This window comes from Alligator sinensis, unplaced genomic scaffold, assembly GCF_000455745.1.
Source record: "Alligator sinensis unplaced genomic scaffold, ASM45574v1 scaffold288_1, whole genome shotgun sequence".
Taxonomy (NCBI): domain Eukaryota; kingdom Metazoa; phylum Chordata; order Crocodylia; family Alligatoridae; genus Alligator; species Alligator sinensis.
In genome coordinates, this window is record NW_005841876.1 from 3,808,129 (window position 1) to 3,828,226 (window position 20,098).

At 43.2% G+C, this 20,098-nt stretch overlaps 1 protein-coding gene across 5 annotated transcripts in view; it reads left to right on the forward strand.

The window, feature by feature from the left end:
• The window catches only part of MCF2L (MCF.2 cell line derived transforming sequence like), a 157,654-nt gene that overhangs the window by 50,129 nt on the left and 87,427 nt on the right, over nucleotides 1-20,098 (forward strand). For all 5 annotated transcript variants that reach the window (XM_014527886.2, XM_014527887.2, XM_006017241.3 and 2 more), the window contains exon 2: nucleotides 11,436-11,519. In XM_014527886.2, the coding sequence (XP_014383372.1) occupies nucleotides 11,436-11,519 (84 nt within the window). The remainder of the gene's footprint in view (nucleotides 1-11,435; nucleotides 11,520-20,098) is intronic.

The following is a 20,098-nucleotide window of genomic DNA, read 5'->3' on the forward strand; positions in this document are numbered from 1 at the left end:
CTGTTGACTTCAGAGGGAGCAGGATTTTGCCCCAAGGAGTGTTTTGCCATTTACTGGGTTGTTGTTTTTTTTTTTGGTTGGTTTTTCTTGAATTGCTGTGCAAGTTATGCTTCTGAACGAAAGATCATGGCTGGGATGTTACTAGGCAATGCCACAAAACTGACATATGTTCTAATGCAGCAAAGGCTTGACCTTGTTGCTGTACTAAAAATGCAAGCCAGATTGTGGAGGGCTGACAAGTGTGGTATCTTATGGGAGGGATAACAGTGATGTCTTTGCTTTTCTTATCATGTCCTTATAGAGGGAGGAAGCTTTTTATTTCTGTAGAAGGTGCTGCAGCCAAGCCTATTTCGGAGTTATACATTTTTTAATTAGTTAGGCTGAGATTTTAGGATTGTTGTTTTGTTAGTGTTGAGATGCTGTAGCCGTGATGGTCCAGCAAATATCTGAGGCAAGAATTTTTGTGGGCGATATCTTGTAATTGACCACCTGCTAGGTGCTTTTAAAAGTATTTTCACTCTTGTGTGCTTCTGATACTAGCATGGAAAGTTAGGGATGCTGTGTTTCAGATAACTGTAATTTCTACTTGCTGTTTCAGTATCTGTTTTCTTTTGCTGTATAATAATAATAATAATAAAAAAACTATTCATCTTGCACATAGGATGCTCAGCAGCACTTTGACCAAAGGTGATGGATGTGTTGAAAGCTCTGACTCTATTCTAAATGAACTATTACAATTTCAGCTTTTCCGTTTCAAGCAACTATCTAAATTAGTGGTTTTTAGCCTCCCCCAGGTAATGGGGATCCTCTTCCATTAATTAAGAAGATCATCTGAGATGATCAAAAATCCCAAGTACTGGTATTTGTATTGGTGGCTTAAATTGATTCTTTTAAGGCACTAATTATTTCTACTAGGCTGAGTTTTGGTAACTGCTGCTAATGCACCCTTGAACAGTAGCTTAGTTTTATTATAATTCATTCCATCTAAGGTCCCTACACACTGAACAGGAATTCAACCTTATAATATCTATGAGAGGTCAAGCAGGCAAGCAGTATCCCTGTTTTTACGGTTGAGGAAACTGCAGCCCAAAGAGGAAGTGCGACTGAGGAAATTCATGGGAAGCATATGACTGAAGCAAGAGAAGAGCCCCGGACTCCTGACTGTCCTGTGGTTTATCCACATGACCATACTCATCCTACATCATGATTCCCTGTGCTTCCTAAATCTGTCATCTTTCTGATTACTAATTTTCTTTATTCTGTATTTAAGCCCTTGCCCTTTTTCTTGGTCTTTCTTTTACTCTTACAGTTTTGGCTTTGTGTACTAAAGCAATTTTTATTACTTAATTTGTCACTGAGGCATTTTAAATCAGTAGGGGGTAACTTTTTTGGCAGGTGTGCCACAAATTAGCCCTGAGCCTTCCCCAAGTGCTACTCTGATCCCCTTCCCCTGCCCCACTATCTGCTGCTCTGTTTTCTACTTCCTACTCTGTGCTCCCTGCCTCAACTTCTGCTCTGCTTTACATCTCCTGCAGTATCTGCTGCTGTGCTGCCTTTCCCCTCTCTGATTTATCATGCAACTTTCACACATGCTGCCTGTGGCACTTGTCAGAGGTTGGCCACCTCTGGTTTAAATACTCGCTGAAAAGCTTCTGAACATTGATTTAATAGAAGGTTGCTAATAATTGTCATGACTCATAAAAAAATTTAAAATAAAAATTACCCTTTTTTTTGTACTGGCCCTCATCCTGCAACCCATCATCATCCTCATAGCCCTACTGTGAGATTGAAGGCCTATATAAATCTTATTCTCTCACATGCAATGTTCCTTTAAAACCTTGTTTTTGAAAGGCAGAACGAAGAAGAAAAGCGATTTTTTTTTTTTTTCCTCATAATAAGTGGTTGAATAGCAAGTAGGGAGCTGGCCATGCTTATTGTTCTTCTCCCTGTGGATTACAGACCTCCCAACCTGGCTGAGGCTGCATGCTCCCAATGCTTAGTCGTCAGGGGGGACTTCAACCTCCCCAGCATCTCATGGGAAGAGCACACGGCCAAATCTGACTGGTTGCATAGCTTCCTTGCTTGCACTGACAACCTCTACCTAATGCAAGAGGTCTACAGGCCAACTAGGGGAGAGGCACTACTGGATCTGGTTCTGGAGAAAGGGGATGATCTGGTGAGCAACCTGAGGATTGAGGGAAAGCTCAGTGACAGTGACCAGGAACTGATCACTTTCTCTGTCCAATGCAGGGTGGGCAAATATCTCAGCAAAAAAGACATCCTCAACTTTGGGAAGGCTGACTTTTTGAAAAACTCAGGAGACTGGTCAGCCAGGCACTAAGGTACCATGGCCTCTTAGAAAGGGGAGCCCATGAGGAATGGCTGTTCATTAAGAGTGAAATCCTTGGAGCACAAGGAAAGTCCGTTCTGTCCCTCAGGAAATGCACTCAATGGGCTGAGAATCCCCCTTGGCTAAATAGAGAACTTTTGGACCTCCTGAAATGAAAAAGAGAAGCCTACACCAGATGGAAAGCAGGAGTCATTACCAAGGAGGACTATACAGCACTAGCCCGCACATGTAAAGAGTGGACCAGAAAGCCAAGGCAGAAACCAAACTCAGGCTAGCCACAGGAATCAAGAACAACAAAGTCCTTCTTCAGATATGTGGAAAGTCATGGGAAAAACAAAGGCAACATCTGGATTTGGGTGTCAGATGTGGACTGGCAAAGTTCACGGATGACACTAAACTATGGGGGAAGGTGGTCACACTGGAGGATAGCCTGGGGATACAGTCTGACCTGGACAGGCTCGCAAGGTGGGTGGATCAAACCCTGAGGGCATTTAAAGCAGAGAAGTGCAGGGTGCTCCACCTTGGAAGGAAGAAGCAGCAGCGTACTTACACGCTTAGCAGCACTACACTTGCTAGCACTATGACCAAAAGAGACTTAGGGATCTTGACTGACCATGAGACGAACATGAGCCACCAATGCAATGCCATATCTGGCAAAGCAAACCAAACTCTGGCATGCATTCACCGATGCATCTCAAGCAAAACCAGGGGTGTCATCCTCCCACTTCACTCGACCTTAGTGAGGCCACTGCTAAAGTACTGCATCCAGTTTTGGGCCCCACACTTCAAGAAGGATGTGGATAAGCTTGAGAGAATCCAAAGGAGAGCCACCCGCGTGATCAAAGTCCAAGAGAGCAAGCCTTATGAGGAGAGGCTGAGGGACATGGAGCTCTTCAATCTGGAGAAAAGAAGGCTCGGGGGGACTTAGTGGCAGCCTATAAGTATATAAGGGGGAGTGCACCAAGATCTGGGATAACAGTTGTTCATCAGGGCTCTCCAAGGGATAACAAGGTCTAATGGCCAAAAACTTCTGAAAGGCTGGATTTAGACTTGATATAAGGAAAAACTCCTTTATAGTCTGAATATTCAGGGTCTGGAACAGACTCCTCTCAGAGGTGGTGCAAGCACCTACTCTGGACTTATTCAAAAGGCGTTTTGATGCATATCTTACTGGAATCATTTTACCCCAGAAAACTTCCTGCCTATGGCAGGGAGGCTGGACTCAATCTTGTGAGGTCCCTTCTAGCCCCTAATGTGCATGAAATCTATTATTGTGTGCAGTACTTTCATTTTTGCCTTGCAAGTGGCTGAAACTGCTCTTACCACATTTCTTGCATATAATATACCACACCAGGTTCCAGCAGCTAGCTTTTTGGGGAAAAGGTTTGTGTCATATGCAAGAAAATATGGTACTTTAAGGTAACATTTCTATTTACAGTTCTGTTGTTTTATACTGTTTTTATTTCTTTTTTTTTCTCCTCTTTATTAGAATTCATATTGTAAACTTTTATGTCTGGTCCCAAAATGTAGACAGTCTTTCATTTAGAGATATATGAAGGATTTGACTAAATATACTATAAATAGAATTTAAATTCCCTGCATCTTGGATATCGTAACAACACTTCTTCTAATACTGGAAACGGAAACTATTACAAAATCATTGGTGAAAGTGATTACAGTAAAGTAGGAGTACTTATTTTACTCTCTGGGCTAAATGAAATATGAAGTGGACATGTCTACACATGTAATTACTGTGCATGAATAAACTCGAGAGCTTATTGCTCCATGGTATGCTGTTTGAATGTACACTTAAGAGCAATAAACTCTGAAGCAATAAGCTCTAGAATTTATTTATGCGCAGCACATTGAACTGGGTCAGAGCAACTACAGCTGGCAGGGGGGCCCCTTGGGCCTCAGCCTGCCAGCCCATGGCTGCTTCCCACCTTCCCAGCTCAACAAGCTGCGGAGTGGCCGGCTGGGACATAAGGGTGCTTCAGTGGGGGCTAGCCAGCAGGCAGCCCCCACACTAAAGCACCCTCATGTCCCATCCAGCTGTGGCAGCATCTGCATGTGTGGTGCTGTGGAGTGTTTTACTTATATTAGGCTGGAAAATAGTCAGGCATATTTAATTTTATTAGGCAGTATTTGCAAGTAAATACTGTCCTGGTATGGAGTAAATTAGTTTACTCCAGCCTAATACGAGTGTAGATACTGAGACTTTTATTGCATGGCTAATTAGTCAATTGCACAGTAAATGTAATGTATTGTATAGATGCACCCAGCTAGCATTAAATTAAATGAAGTGTTTAATTTCTAATACCCAAGTCCAGATCCATCAAAAAACTTTCTTGCAGGAGTATTGCACCTCCTTGCCTGATTAATCATAGAAGTAGGGTCGGAAGGGATCTTGTAGATCTTCAGGTTCAACCCCCTGCCTGGGCAGGAAGAAAACTGGGCTCAAATGACCCCAGTCAGGTAGGCATCAAGCCGCTTCTTAAAGACCCCCAGGGTAGGAGCCAGCACCACTTCCCTTGGAAGTTGGTTCCAGCTCCTAGCCGCCCTGTGAAGTAGTTCCTATGGATGTCTAATCTGAACCTACTCTCCAACAACTTGTGGCCATTATTCCTTGTTATCTGGGGGGCGCTAGGGGAAAGGAGGTCTCCCCCAAACTCTTCTGGTCCCCCCCTAGTGAGTTTATAGATGGTCACCATGTCCCCCCTCAGCCTTCTCTTGTGAAGGCTGAACAGGTCCAGGTCCTGTAGCCTCTCATTGTAGGGTCTGCCCTGCTGTCCCCGCATCATGCGGCTGGCCCTCCTCTGGACCCTCTCAATGTTGTCCACATCCCTCTTGAAGTGGGGTGCCCAGAACTGGACGCAGCACTCCAGCTGTTGCCTGACCAGTGTCGTGTAGAGGGGGAGGATCACCTCCTTGGCCCTACTTGAGATGCACCTGTGGATGCACGATAGGGTCCCGTTAGCCCTGCCGACTGTGACCTCGCATTGTCGGCCCATGTTCATCTTGGAGTCAATAATGACTCCAAGATCCCTTTCTGCCTCCGTGCTCTCAAGAAGGGAGTTTCCCATCTTATAAGTGTGCTGCTGGTTACTACTGCCCAAGTGCAGCACCCTGCACTTGTCAGTACTGAAACGCGTCCAGTTTTTGTTAGCCCACCCCTTCAACCTATCCAGGTCTTTCTGCAGTCTCTCCCTCCCTGCTAATGTGCCCACCTCTCCCCATATTTTTGTATCATCAGCAAATTTGAACAGGTTGCTTTTCACCCCGTCATCCAAATCTCTGATAAAGAAATTGAACAGCGCGGGCCAAGGACCGAGCCCTGGGGGACTCCGCTGCCCACTTCCCCCCAGGTCGAATATGACCCGTCCACCGCCACCCTCTATGTACAACCCTTCAGCCAATTCGCAATCCATCTGACCGTGTAGGCATTGATGCCACAGTCACCTAATTTTTTCAATGAGGATGGGGTGGTCGACAGTGTCAAAGGCCTTGCTGAAGTCCAGAAAGACTCCACCCACGGCGACACCTGCATCCAATGCTTTTGTGCATCAATAGGGTGTTGTTGGTTATTTTCTTCTCTTTTATCAAAATAAAATAATACCATTAAAATGTGCTCATGTAGTGAAAATTAGGTACTAATAAGAATGATGGCCCAAATCTGATTATATAAGGAGGTGTGATCAATGTGCAGTTGGAGCAGACAAATCTTTCTCTGATTTTTATGAAGAATATCTTTAACGGCTGGCTGTTCCATGCATGGGGATGCAAAATTTTATGTTCAGTTTTGTTAGTAGCTGACAAGTAGCTATAGGGGAAAAAAATGTTGGTTGGTTGGTTGCGGGTGGTGTGCACACGTGTATGTTTGCAGGTACGGTGACACTTTGCTGTGTCTATGTCAAATAAAAACATTATAGGCTTTGAAGCAGCAGTCATTTCTATGGACAGATGGTTTCACTTGTGCATGTCTGTTTCCAGAGTCACCTCATAGACTTGGGCATATCTGACTGGTGCTGTTCACTGCAGATGGAATTATCATGTGTAAATCAGTCACAGTAAAATCTCTCTTGTTTTCACTTCATTTGATTTTTCTTTTCTGAATCTTTATCCAAGGCCAATCTTTCAGAAAACCTATGAAAGGCTGTAATTCAATTTTCTTCTAGATGTATCCCACAGTTATGTAACCGGATGCTTCCATGGAACATGATTTAACAGTTAAATGCATCCTTTTGTGGATTTAAAAGTGCAGTATGTGGAGGTCTTCTGGCCAAGTAGCAGTTCACCAGATGCAGAAAAAGAGCCCCAATCACTATGTGACCTTGAAGGAAGTTATCGGGGCCTTTTCTGTCATTTGTTGTCAGAGAACAGAAAAGTTCTGTTTCACAAAATAAGTTGCTGCTTATGTGGAAGAAGTGAAACTGTGACAGTACTTTGGCTACTTCTCAAAAATAGCACTTCTCAGAATTTTATTCTTATGAAATTCGTTCAGCCAAACAAAACCAAAAAAAAGCTCCCTTTTGATTTTTGTCCTTTACAGATTTCAGTGAACTTTTATTGTTGGTTTTTTGCCACAGTTTTCTTTTAGTGAAGAATTGTCTTTGGTGACAGAACTAATTTGAACTTGTACTTGTATACCATCCACTTTTGCATTCCTTGCTAGACGCAATCTAATTACAAGAGGTAAACAGGTTTCCTCTCTGAGAAATGACAAATGGTTCCTTAGATTTAAAAAATATAAATTTAATTAACCAAAACAAGAAAATGCCAAGTTAGGATTGAAACTCTGTCCTTGATTAAGTATTGTACATGTTCTGCATTTTCTGATTATATACAAGTTCCCTAAATTTGAATATTGATACGAGTTTGAAATCTGTAGAAAGCATAGATATAAACTGAGTATCTTAAGTTTTGACTTCTTGGCAGTGTTTTTAAAATAATTGTCTTGACTTGCTATTCAAATTCTAGAATTATATGGGTAATAGAAACAGTTTTATTCTGAAGAAACAGATAGAGATGAGCTAGTGTTGTTAGTTTGATTACAAAATCCAAGGATGTTATCCAGGTTATGCTGTTTATATTGTGAGACAATCTAGTTGTGAATTTCACTTCTACTGTAGACTGTATTATGATTGGGCATGCTTCAGATGTGTAGTTTTGGTTCAGGCTTACTTCTTGCTTCAGGTGGCAAGCCAAAAGAATGCTTGGACAGTTGAATCACTAAATTTAATCGGTGATAGTCTTCAACATTATGTTCAATATGAAGTCCACAATAAATGACATTTTATGTGCATATTGAACATTAGGTTTTAACCATAAGGCTAATTGTAGGATGCAACTCTTTTGAGAGAAACAGTTCTCATTGTCCTGTAGCACTAATTTGACAGGCCATAAGTTTTCCACCATAAACAATATATGGGAATGTTTAGATGATAATACTTATGTGGCAAAGCATACTCCAGATCAAGAACTGGAAGTAAGTGAATGGTCTAAAGATAACTGTCTCCATCTCCTCCAAGCCTTTCTTTACTGGGTTTGAAATGTACCAAGAAACAAAATATATCTGTAGATGCTGTTACAGTGAGCACCCACTAAGAATAAATAGTACTAGTAAAGAAATAGATTTGATACTATTGCATTTGATCAGATCCATATTTCAAAACAGATTGACCACTGTAATATCAGTGGTCAGGCATATTTAATTTGTACTTTATCTCACATTCTCAATTCTGATATTCACACTCAGACAGGTACTGGAAGTAGTATTTCAATCGATGTTAAAACAGGGGCAAAGCCAAGCATGTCTGACTCATTTGGTCTTGCATCCTAATAACAAATAAATAAAAATGAGAAATTATAAAATAATGGTCTACAACAAAATAAAGAGAATGTAGAGAGATGTTATAAACTCATCCACAGATTTCATTTCATTATAATTTACTTCAAAGAAGAACACCACAGTTTTGGGGCTAGAATAAAAATGCTCTTTCAAACCAAGCTAGAAGTTTTTTAGCTGCATGTAGACCAGCAAATGATCAGCACTGCACTCCAGCTGCCCTGGGTAAATTCACTCTAGTCAAATACTCTCTAGGGCCAGATATTCAAAAAGCCTGAGCCTGGATTGATTCAGTCTTTGCAGGTTAGTCTAACCTGGCTAGGCTAAATCAGTTTTGTAACTGGACAGATATCCCAGAAATGCAGGCACATGTCTGCAGTGGCTCAGGCTAGAAGCTGGGGGGCACTAGAGCAGCCCTCCCTTCCTTCCATAGTACTGAGCTGATGGGGTGAGGCCAGGCTCCAGCAGGACCTCCTGATTAGCCCAGCGGGGAATTGATAACTGTGTTTATTACCCAGTTAAGAAAACAATAGAGGGACATTACCAGCTACTTGTTGATTCTGCCCCTTGATTCAGCAAGGACTGTAGCCAGCATGTAGTCTGCTAGCTAATACACAGACAACTCCTCAGCAGGCAATTTGTGCTTAGCAGGCAATGATGAGTGGGAGCAGCCCTGCCCAGCCCAGAGAGCATGCTGGGATGCTGGGGGTCTCTGGTTTATCTAAAACAAGCAAGGGGTCTGGGACAAACATTGCATAAATTGGTTTGAGTTAAATCAGTTAAGTCTGATATTACATTCAACCAGGCTTACCTCAAACTGGTTTCAGCCATTCTCAAACTGCTTTATGTGCACTGAACATCTATTCTGTTACAGATTTAAACCAGTTTCTGATCACTTAGACTGGTTTATGTGTAATGTCTGTCCCTGGGCCTCAGGGACTAACTAGTGATCTGAGAGGCTTTACAAGCACTCATGGTGTTCTGGCATTGTGCCAGAGGACTGGAAAAGGGTCAATGTGGTTCCCATTTTCAAAAAAGGGAGGAAGGAGGACCCAGAAAACTATAGGCCAGTTAGTCTTACCTCGATCCTGGGTAAGCTTTTTGAGAGAATTATCCTGGCGCATGTCCATGAGGGTCCAGCAGGGGAGATTATGCTTAGGGGCAACCAACATGGGTTCATTAGAGTCAGGTCCTGTCAGACCAACCTGGTGGCCTTCTATGACCAGGTCACAAAATCCTTAGATGCAGGTGTCGCAGTGGACGTAGTCTTTCTGGACTTTAGGAAGGCCTTCGACGCTCTCTCTCACCCCATTCTCATTAAAAAACTAGGAGACTGTGATGTTGACGCCTACACAGTTAAATGGGTCACTAACTGGCTGGAAGGCCACACCCAGGGAGTGGTGGTGGACGGGTCTTATTCAACCTGGGGGGCAGTGGGGTTCCGCAGGGATCGGTCCTGGGGCCTGCACTGTTCAACATCTTCATCAGCGACTTGGACGGGGGGTAAAAAGCACCCTGTTCAAATTCACAGATGACACTAAGATGTGGGGAGAAGTGGGCACACTAGAAGGGAGGAACAGGCTGCAGTCAGACCTGGACAGGTTACAGGGGTGGGTGGATGAGAACAGGATGGGTTTCAACACTGACAAGTGCAAGGTGCTGCACCTGGGGAGGAAGAACCAGCAGCATACCTACAGGCTGGGGAACTCCCTCCTTGTTAGTGCAGAGGCAGAAAAGGATCTTGGAGTCATTATTGATGCCAAAATGAACATAGGCCGACAGTGTGGGTACGCGGTCAGGAAGGCCAACCGTACCTTGTCATGCATCCACAGATGCATCTCAAGCAGGTCCAAGGAGGTGATCCTCCCCCTCTATGCGACACTGGTCAGGCCGCAGTTGGAGTACTGCATCCAGTTATGGGCACTGCACTTCAGGAGGGATGTGGACAACATGGAGAGGGTCCAGAGGAGGGCCCCCTGTGTGATCAGGGGTCATCAGGGCAGGCCCTATGAGAAGAGGCTAAGGGACCTGAACCTGTTCAGCCTCCACAAGAGAAGGCCAAGGGGGGGATCTAGTGGCTGTTTGCAAACTAGTCAGGGGGGACCAGCAGGCATTGGGGGAGTCCCTGTTCCCCCGAGCACTACCAGGAGTGACAAGAAATAATGGTCACAAGCTGGCAGAGGGTAGCTTCAGGCTAGATATCAGGAGGCACTACTTCATTGTTAGGGCAGCTAGGATCTGGAGCCAACTTCCAAGAGAAGTGGTGCTGGTTCCTACCTTGGGGGTCTTTAAAAGGAGGCTGGATGAACACCTTGCCAGGGCTGTTTGACCCCAGTACTCTTTCCTGCTACAGCAGGGGGTCGGACTTGATGATCTGCTCAGGTCCCTTCTGACCCTACCGACTATGAAACAATGGTTTATATTTACCATTAGGCAAACTAGGATCCCAGTAAAATCACAGGGATCATGAAATAGATGCTTCAGTATTTATTACAATGGAAGTACATCGCATGCAGGACATCTTCCAAAGCATGTTTTTTGCATCTCTCATAATCATGACCAGTATCATAGCAGTTAGATACCAAACTACAGGATGGAATGCACCAGCAGGTTAATTTGGCATGATAAACCTTGGACTCCCATTAAACACTCCTCATAAAATAGCTGTTTTTAAAGGCTTTTAAAATTCTCATGTTTCAAAAACCACAATGATGATTAAATGAGTGTTCAGTACTCCAGCGTGACATCTTTCAAATGCATTAATTCTGTTGGTGTTTTCACAATTTAATTAAGAGTCTCAAAAGGTCGGTGTACTCAATTGGAGGATTTCAGGTAGATTTGGTGTAAGATGAATGGTATCATTTTCTGTCCCTCTTTTCATGGTCTGAGCAATTGTAGTGAATTTTAGGTTTGAACTTTACAGAATTAGATTGAACCTCTACCCACAGTGTAACCCCTTAAGTAAATATTTGATTCAACAATCATTCCATCCTCTTGAGTTGCAGCAAAGCTACCTTACTTCTATGAACCAAAAAATCAAAGTTAGAAAACCAAAATGCTGCTTCTGACAGAAGTTTGAATGACTCCACTTTTTCCCCACTCCACCCCAAAATAAGCTTTCAAAATGTGAACATCTCTACGTGGGACTACTCTAGACCTTAACTTTTGTGTGGTCTGTGATAAACTTTTCTATAAGATACCACAGCATTTCATTTGTTTGTTTGTTCATTTTGGTTTCAGATGAAATCATGCATCAGGATATCACTCCCCTCTGTGCTGCAGATATTGAGGACCAGTTAAAGAAACAATTTGCCTACCTGTCAGGTAAGGACAGCTTCTATGCAGTGTTCAGTTTATCATTTCCGCTGCCATGCTTTCCCATAGCTGCTGATTCTTAATATCATAGTATCCCATGTCTTGTGATCTGCATTTGGAATTATTCATAATTTCCTCCTTTGGAATTTACCAAAAATGATAAATACAATTGAAATTTAGAGACTATTAATCATCTTTAGTAGTGCAAACTGGCTGATTCTGTAGGCAGCACAACAGTACTCTGCTGAGGCCAGGTCTGACACATTCCTGATGCTCACACATGATGGTAGTTGTAAAGGAAGGTGTTGACCAGAGAAGGGCATGTCTCAATCAAGTGATTAATATTGGTTAATTAATATAACAACCTTGCTTGTGAAAGGGGTGGCTGAATAGAATGTACCCTATGGGTATTTGTTGGTCCAAGCTGGCTTGCTCTGGACTTTGGGCTTTTCAGAGCAAGCTAGGAGCCTTGTCTTGGTTTGCTGGTTAAATGATTTGTATATACGCAGAAGGTCATCAAACGGAATGGGTTATTATTGGGAACAAAGGGAAATAACAACAGGGATCAAAATAACACAGTGATACAATACCAACAAAGAGATGGAAGGCCATCACAGCAGTAATCCTTCAGGAACAGAAGTTGATTCCCATTGCCAGCCAGTGCTGTGCTGCTCCATTATCAGGCAACCATGCTCACTTGCACTCACTCTTTGCAAACTCTCAGAGTACTCTGTGCGTGGGCCGGGAGCAACCCAAGCCCTTTTCCGTGCTGCACGCGGGCTGTGGCCAGCAGCCCGGGCACGCCGGGTCGGAGAGGGAAGGCCGTCGAGCTGGAATTAGGCACAAACGCTTAGCGGTAGTTTAAAAGATTGTTTACTTACACCGAGATGGCAGTGGTGTAGGCTGGAAAACTTGCTTGAGTTGCGGTTACAGACAGGAAACAAAACAAAACTCGAACCTGCAGGGCACGAGGGTACGTCACAAGGGGTTTTCGGCGACGGGAAGATGCAAAACACGAGGGTATGTCACAAGGGTTTTCGGCGACGGGAAGATAAACCTGCAGGACTCGAACCCGGGTAGAAGAGCTCTGAGGTCGGTCGTAAGGACTCACACGAAGTTTGCTAGGCTCCGTGGGTCCGGTTCTTTTGCGCTCAGGAAGGGATACGTCTAGGCTGCGATCGACAACGGGGAGAGGCTAGAGGCTGATCAGACCTCTGTTGCCTTCTTGAAATGCGCTGGGTCCGTAAGGATCCGCAGCGCTTAGAGATCTTCACACAGCGTGAAGTCTCCTCCTCCCGGTGTTCGTGGAGTCCTCCAACTTGGGCGGAAACCACTCAAGCCTTTTATATGGCTAGCAAGCCCATCACTAGCCGCCACATGTGAAGACACAAAGAAAGCTTCAAATTGGCGGGAAAATTCTCCCTTGCACCGGGGTTCTCTTTTGCAGCAGAAAACTCCACCGTGCAAGGAAGCTATAATTTAGCGGGAACAATTTAGCAGTGCCGAAGCACACAAAAACAAAAATCACACCCTTTGGGTTGTGACACTCTGAACAGACTCACAGCCTTACACTCTGCACTTCACTGACATAGATTACAGACCCACTGATCCACAGACCCACTTAGCCTTCTTCCACCAATGCACATCAATCCACAACCCATGCACACGGAATCTTTAGCAACTTGGACCTTTATAGTCCAAGATCACCTCATAGGTCTGAATCAATGAGTGCCGGATCTGTACTGTTAATCAGGGCTGTGTGAAGCTTTGGTCCCTAATTCGATTTGGTGGAGATTTGGCCCAATTCTATGGCCGAATCTCTGATTCCGAATCAAATCAGGAAACTCTTCAATCTCTCCAAATCAATTTGAAGAGATTCGGACATAGACACAGCATTAAACGTTTTTTCTACATATCTTAAGGTAGCAGGCAGCTCATGAATGCTGCGATGCTGAGGCAGATGGAGTGTCCCACAAGAGTGCAGGAGGCTCCCCAGCATGGCTCAGCAGCAGACCCAGAAGTGGACCGGAAGTACTTCCGCTCCACTTCCACATCTGCTGCCGAGCATGCTGGGTAGCCCCCCGTGCTCCTGTGGGACACTCCATCCGCTTCCAGTCCACTTCCAGGAGCACCCAGGGTCCCCCTGCGGCCAATCTCCGAGCTGGGGGGCACAGGTGGGCACGGGGGGTGGGCCCCCAGCGCACTCCCTGGCAGACCCAGAAGTGGACCGGAAGTACTTCCGCTCCACTTCCACATCTGCTGCCGAGCATGCTGGGTAGCCCCCCGTGCTCCTGTGGGACACTCCATCCACTCCAGCATCGCAGCATTCATGAGCTGCACCTGGTACCTCAAGGTATGTAGAAAAAAACATTTAAAGCTGTGTCCGTGTCTGAATTGCTGATTCTCCGACTCGGCATCGAATCTTCAGATTTGGCCAAGCAGAATCAGGGACAGAGATCCAAATCATCAACATACTGAATCGCTGCCCTCAATTCAGGCCAAATCCAAATTGAATACGGCCCATTTCACACACCCCTAGTGTTAATCAATCTGTTGACACATTCCTTACTATGCAGTCACACTCTCATTCACCTCGGGCATGCTGCTAACATCTACACATCAATCATTCCACACTTTTCCTTCCAAAATCTGGATCATACCGGGCATGCTTAGTTCTGGTAATTGGAGCAAAAGGTGGAAAGGTCAGGCTTTCCAGAACCATTTGACCATGCTGCACATGCCTTAAGCAAATAAACTAAGATGCACAGGATTGCAATTCAGGGGCATCAATTCCAAGGATATTGGCACTAGGGTCTGACCCAGTAGAACATCTTATATTCATCTGGGTCAACAGAAGTTAGCTTTGCAAGCAATGAATAAGGACTTTGGGATCTGGCATATTGGAACTTTATGCAGTGTGATCCAAAGAGCTCTCTCTGTTCTAGTTGCTGAAAGATCTTTTTTTAAGAATACATGTTCATATAGATGGTCAAGAGCCAACAGTAATTCAGAATCTTATTCTAATCTGATTCTGAATTATCATTAGATCCATAGAGAATTGAAGACCTGGTGAAATTATTGCAAATATCCACAACATTTTTTTTCCTGCCCCCACAGCACAACACAATTTCTTCTCCTACTTTCCAAAGCATTGTCAAAAGCCACTTGTACAATGTGGAACCTCAACACTCATCTCCCTCCAAAGAGCCATTTTATTCCTAATTATAAAAGCTAATTCCTTGGTGCCACACCAGCTGGAAACGCATTTCTTTTACTTTGTACTGCCATAAAAATAAATATGACAAAACAAAGGCAAAGTGCATCCATGCACTCTGTCACACCCCAAATGTCTTTGATTGTGGTTGACACAAAAGGTAGCAATAATTTGTGCTGTTTTTTCATGGCAGGCATCTATTTGCTTCATGGAGGGAGAAGTACTGGCAGCCCAGAACTTCCCACCCTCTCCAGCTCCCCCCAGCAGCCAATCCTGGGCCTTGAGGGGCCTGCTCCTTTCCACTCTGGGTATTCCTATGCAAAATTAGTCCCCACACACCCCAGGAGTGCCTGCCCAGCTTTCCCCTCTTAGAGATGTGTTCCTCACTTACAGAGATGTGCCTTGGAGATTGTCAGGAGCACATCAGCTGTTGTGTGTGACTTGTCAACCACATGAGATGACAGGCAACATGTTTTACCCAGTCTAGAAGATCACCTGGGTTGGGAAACATTCCAGCCCAGCAGATCCGCTTAATTTGGCAACATCTCTTTATACCCATAGATCCACGTTGATGTTTGTTGAACCTTTTCCTTCTCAGTTACGATGGGTGGTATCACTGGCCCTGAAGCATGTCCATAAAATGAAGTATGCATTCAAATATTTTTGCCAAAATGGGGCTGTCATGTAAATTTGTAACTGTTCATCTCTTCTCCCCCCTCTCCCCGCCCCCCCCCACACTCTTTAAGGCACTAAGTAATTTTCTATACAGCACTCAAACATTAAAAGAAAAAACAAAACACTGGACATAATCAAGACTTTTGGGCAAGCCAGTGACATGAAATAGAGCTGTACTGTAAATGTGTCTAACTTCAGTCCAGGCAGGATTAATGTATGTGTGGTCCCACAAGTGATGCACCACCTCTGGTATCCTGGAAAAGGAGGTGCAGGAGCAGCTGCTCCAGAACTTCCCCCAGCTAGAAATAGATTGTGCCCCTTAGGCAGTAGATTATGCCTAGGTTGGAAGGGAAAGGAGCAGGAGAGAAGAGATTTCATCACCTCTGCCAGCTGGCCCTTACTCTCACCCCTCTCCTCCCCTATAAGGGAGGTATGGTTTGAACTACATATTGCCACACTGGGGGGGCGGTTCCCCTCCATTCCCCTCCCCTCAACTAAGGTTGATGGCTTTCTCTTTAAACCCATCATTGTCTCTTCTCTCTGGGTGTCTTGGTCAGCACACTGCTTTGCCTCGTACAAATTTGTTGTTAATCATTAGTTACGACTTTGTGAGCTAAATGGGAGATCTGTTTGTTTTGTGACATTGACCATTTTGTATGCTGGATAGGGAGAGAAATAATTCTGGATTTTTGGAAGCCAAGTAGATGCACAGGGGCATGATCAGAAGCAGGGGATTTAAAGTAGAAATGCTCTTGGAACTAAGATTTCTTTTGCTATTTAACTAGGGGCAAAAATGCTGCTTGTGGTGGTTTAGTTCATTTAAAATCCTCACTAGGAAACTACAAGAAGGATTTCCTGTCCCTCTATTTCTTTCTTCCCTCCCCTTCCCACCCACCCCTCAAACGGAGTGAAACCATATTAGGAATAGAAGAGATACAATCAATTTAAGATTCTATGCCCTCTAGCTTTTTTAGTTCACACAGCCACAAGCATATTCATTGCACATTATATCCACAGTGCAGTGGAGCCTGACAAGAACAGCCATTTCTCATTCCAGTTTGTTCAATTTGTGCTTAACCCCTTGATCCATTACAAGTAGAGGTTTAGGTTTTTTTTAATTTTTTAATATTAGTATGGCCATTGCATTATGGATTGCAATTGCTTACCTGTTTTCATTTAAATTTATCCTAGGGCAATTTAACCTTTTTGCATTTTGATTCTTTCTGAGCTTTGTTTACTTTATTTTTACTATTGAAGTACATGAATAGTTAACTTGCAGTGCTACTATATAGTGTCACTAGGGGTTTCAGGAACAGAAGAGCAGTGTTGAATATTCTGTCAGGAAATTTATGTAACAATTTACATGCACTTTCATTGTAACTTTGTGCCACTTGAGATGCTCGCTGCGAGAGCGTTGGGTATTATTACTTATTTTGACATTGGGAATAGGGTCCTACTATGAAAAAAATAATTGAGATTAATATATTAAGCTTATATTTCTTATTAAATAAATGCCTTTTTTAAACTTTCAGGCTTGGCTTGGTGACTTTTTGCCTAAAGAAAATGTATTTAAAATTGTTGCAAAGAGCAATATTTCAGACACTGAAGAGTATTATACAGCCCTTGCTGAGCCTCTCTTTTTATGTTCCTGGGTACTTGTGGATCAATTAACTGTCGGTGCACCTACATAAGATGCTACGGCGCTGTAGCATCTGTTGGTAAAAACTGTGATGCTGCCACTACATCACTGTAGCAACACGCTCCCTCGTTATAGTGCATTGCTATGGCAACACAGCAGCCAAAAATAACCCTGCGTAGCTGGCACAGCACAGTACAGGCTGTTACTGCACCATTTTTTAGTACTTACAAAAGGAGGTACTAAATGATGGTGCAGTAACAAAGGCCCCATAGGGGCCATGTGTAGATGCCCCCTGTTTCTCCTTTTCTTTGAGGTTAAAAATTCTTTCTTTCTTTCCCCTCTCATTCGGACAGTATCTCCACCTCTTATGTAGACAACCCTGTCCATTTTATACTGATATTTAAGTAAAATGCTCTCTTGTTGAGGGAAGAGAAGTAAGACATTGAGGGAAGCATTTTAAGGAAACTTTTTAACTTAGTCATCATTAGCTATGAAAATTAACCTCACAGTCTGTATCAGCATTAAGATTGTAGCTCTTGCTTTGAGACTTTCAGTCACTTCTTTGGCTAGCAGCCAGTCCAAACATCAGTTTGTCTCCAAATGGGTTTTCAAGAGAGACTTGCTACATGAGGCAATGTCCCCTGAAATCACTATTCATTTCTTGGCATGTCCTTTTGCTTTAATCAGTATTTTGTACTTCTACAGAATAATGTTGCTTTGTTTTTTTCATGAGGCTTATTGTGTCTGTGTTGCTCGGGATGTAGACTACCATTTTAGGTCTTAAATTTGGGATGTAAAGGTACTAAACTCACTTTCATACTATGTGTTTCTTCTTTAAAATTGGGTCTTTGACCAAAAAGTGTTAGACTTTGGATGCATACTCAAATTTGACTAAATTGTAATTACACTGGATTGCACTTGTTCTAAGCTCCTTTAATTAGATGCAACTTCTTGACAAAACACAGCATGTAAAAGCTTTTAGCTCACTGAAGGGAGAAAATACTTTAACTTCTTTTGGTCTAGTTGAATGCAAAGGAAATGCTATATAATGAAAACAAACAATGCCAAATCTTTTATTCAGTCCCTATAATGTTAAAATTAATGCCAGATGCTATGACTATTCTTGTTAAGTCTACTACTACAAAGATATAGAAAGAAGAAATTCCCCCTCAAGTGATGATTTCCAAACACTGGGTCTTTAGGTTGCCAGGGACTTGAGAGTTGGTTGCATTAGTCCCTCTTTCAATTCTGGCATCAATCCATACAGATGAATCCACTTAAGTTTATGGCTGTAGATGTGGATCCATTGTTGGTTTGGTCTGCCTACAGTAACCAATTTAGAGATGGCACCTGATTTTTTTTTTTTTTTTTTTTTTTTGAAACCCAAATGTCAATTATTTTCCATCATGAATTCAGTCCTGTAGATCCCCATCCTTGCACATTGCCATAAAGCATCCATTATACTGTACTTTGACTTTTCTTGTTGTGCTGGGAAGTGATCATTACCAAAATGTTGCTAAACACTCTCTAATCCCCTCTTAGATTCCTACAGCAAATAGCTGAGAAACTTTCTTCCTTGTTCCTAAATCCTGCTAGCCTCACAAACAAATATACATGCACTTTATCTGATTGGGGGCTTACCTTTTTTCTTTCTGTAAAACAGCTCGAGAAACTATCCTGTGCCAGTATATTTTCATTCAGCTTGGTGCAGAAAAAGTCCTCAATTTGTAACTTCCTTTTAACACCACACTGAAATGAAAAGGTTATTAATCACTTCTTGTCAGAGCTTATATATCAGACAAGAGGCCAACACTCTCAGATGGCACTGTAGAAGAATCTGCATGGATTCCTAGATTTCCCATTTCTGTATCTTGTTCTGTAAGTTCATTTTTATGCAACTTTTCCTAGATGCTTACCTTCCTGTTGTTATAGTGGAGAAAATAATAATTTAGCACTGTTGGAATTTTTGGAAACTCCTATCACTTCATCATCTCTCATCTTTGTGTCCTGCTTCCCCTGGGGAAAGGACCTTATCATTTCATTTAACTAGAAGCTTCATAGGATGTTGTTTTGCTATAAACAAATATCAGCATATTCAGGGATTTGCAATGGAGTTCAAGGAAAATGGGTTCCTAACTCCTGTTGGCTTTCAATAGATTAAGGTGCATAACTACTTATAGGCTCCCTGGAAAAAATCCAGTCATGAAGTATTCAGTCACTCTCAGAGGAAAACACTTACTGTTTCAGGTGAGCAAAGGCTGTCCTATACAAAACATGGCACTCTAGTTCACAATTAATAATACAGCATAACCCTAGCAGCATTGACATAGTTAGAGAGGAACTCTCCAGCCAGCTACTCACAAGAAATATTCTTTCTTTTCCTCCAAAAGGCAACATCCTCCAAATCCTCTGATTTAGTTTCTTTGCAGTGGGTCTGCAAGGTCATCACTTGACCTAAGGGAGGAGCAAATTCCAGGGTTCCAGAGCTCTGTCATAGAAAACACTTTGCCATCGTTCTTTTTCCCCATACTCCTCATTTTCACCCATTCTCTTTTTTGTAAGAGGGGGTGGGGTGTCCAGTATCAAAACCTGTGATAACTGCAGTTGTGGCACTGTGGGCTAGGATTAATGTGCAGTCCTTTAGGTAGGCAGGTCCAGGCAAACTCATTAGTGGTTGAGGTATTGTTTCCCATTGTAAATAGCTAATATTTGAGAAATCTGGTGTTCTCAGGATGATATTGATTAGGGCTGTGTGAAGCTTTGGTCGCTAATTTGATTCGACCTGCTTCGGTGGTGGAACCTCTGAATCTGAATCAAATCTGGAAACCCTTCAATCCCTCCAAATCAAATCAGAACCCTCCGAATCAATTTGGAAAGATTCAGACCTAGACGCAGCTTTAATTGTTTTTTTCTCTATGTGCCTCGAGGTACTAGGAGGCTTGTGAATGCTGCAATGATGGGATAGATGGAGCATCCCACAGGAGCACAGGGGGCTCCCCAGCACGCTCGGCAGCAGACCTGGAAGTGGACCAGAAGCAGTTCTGGTCCACTTCCAAGTCC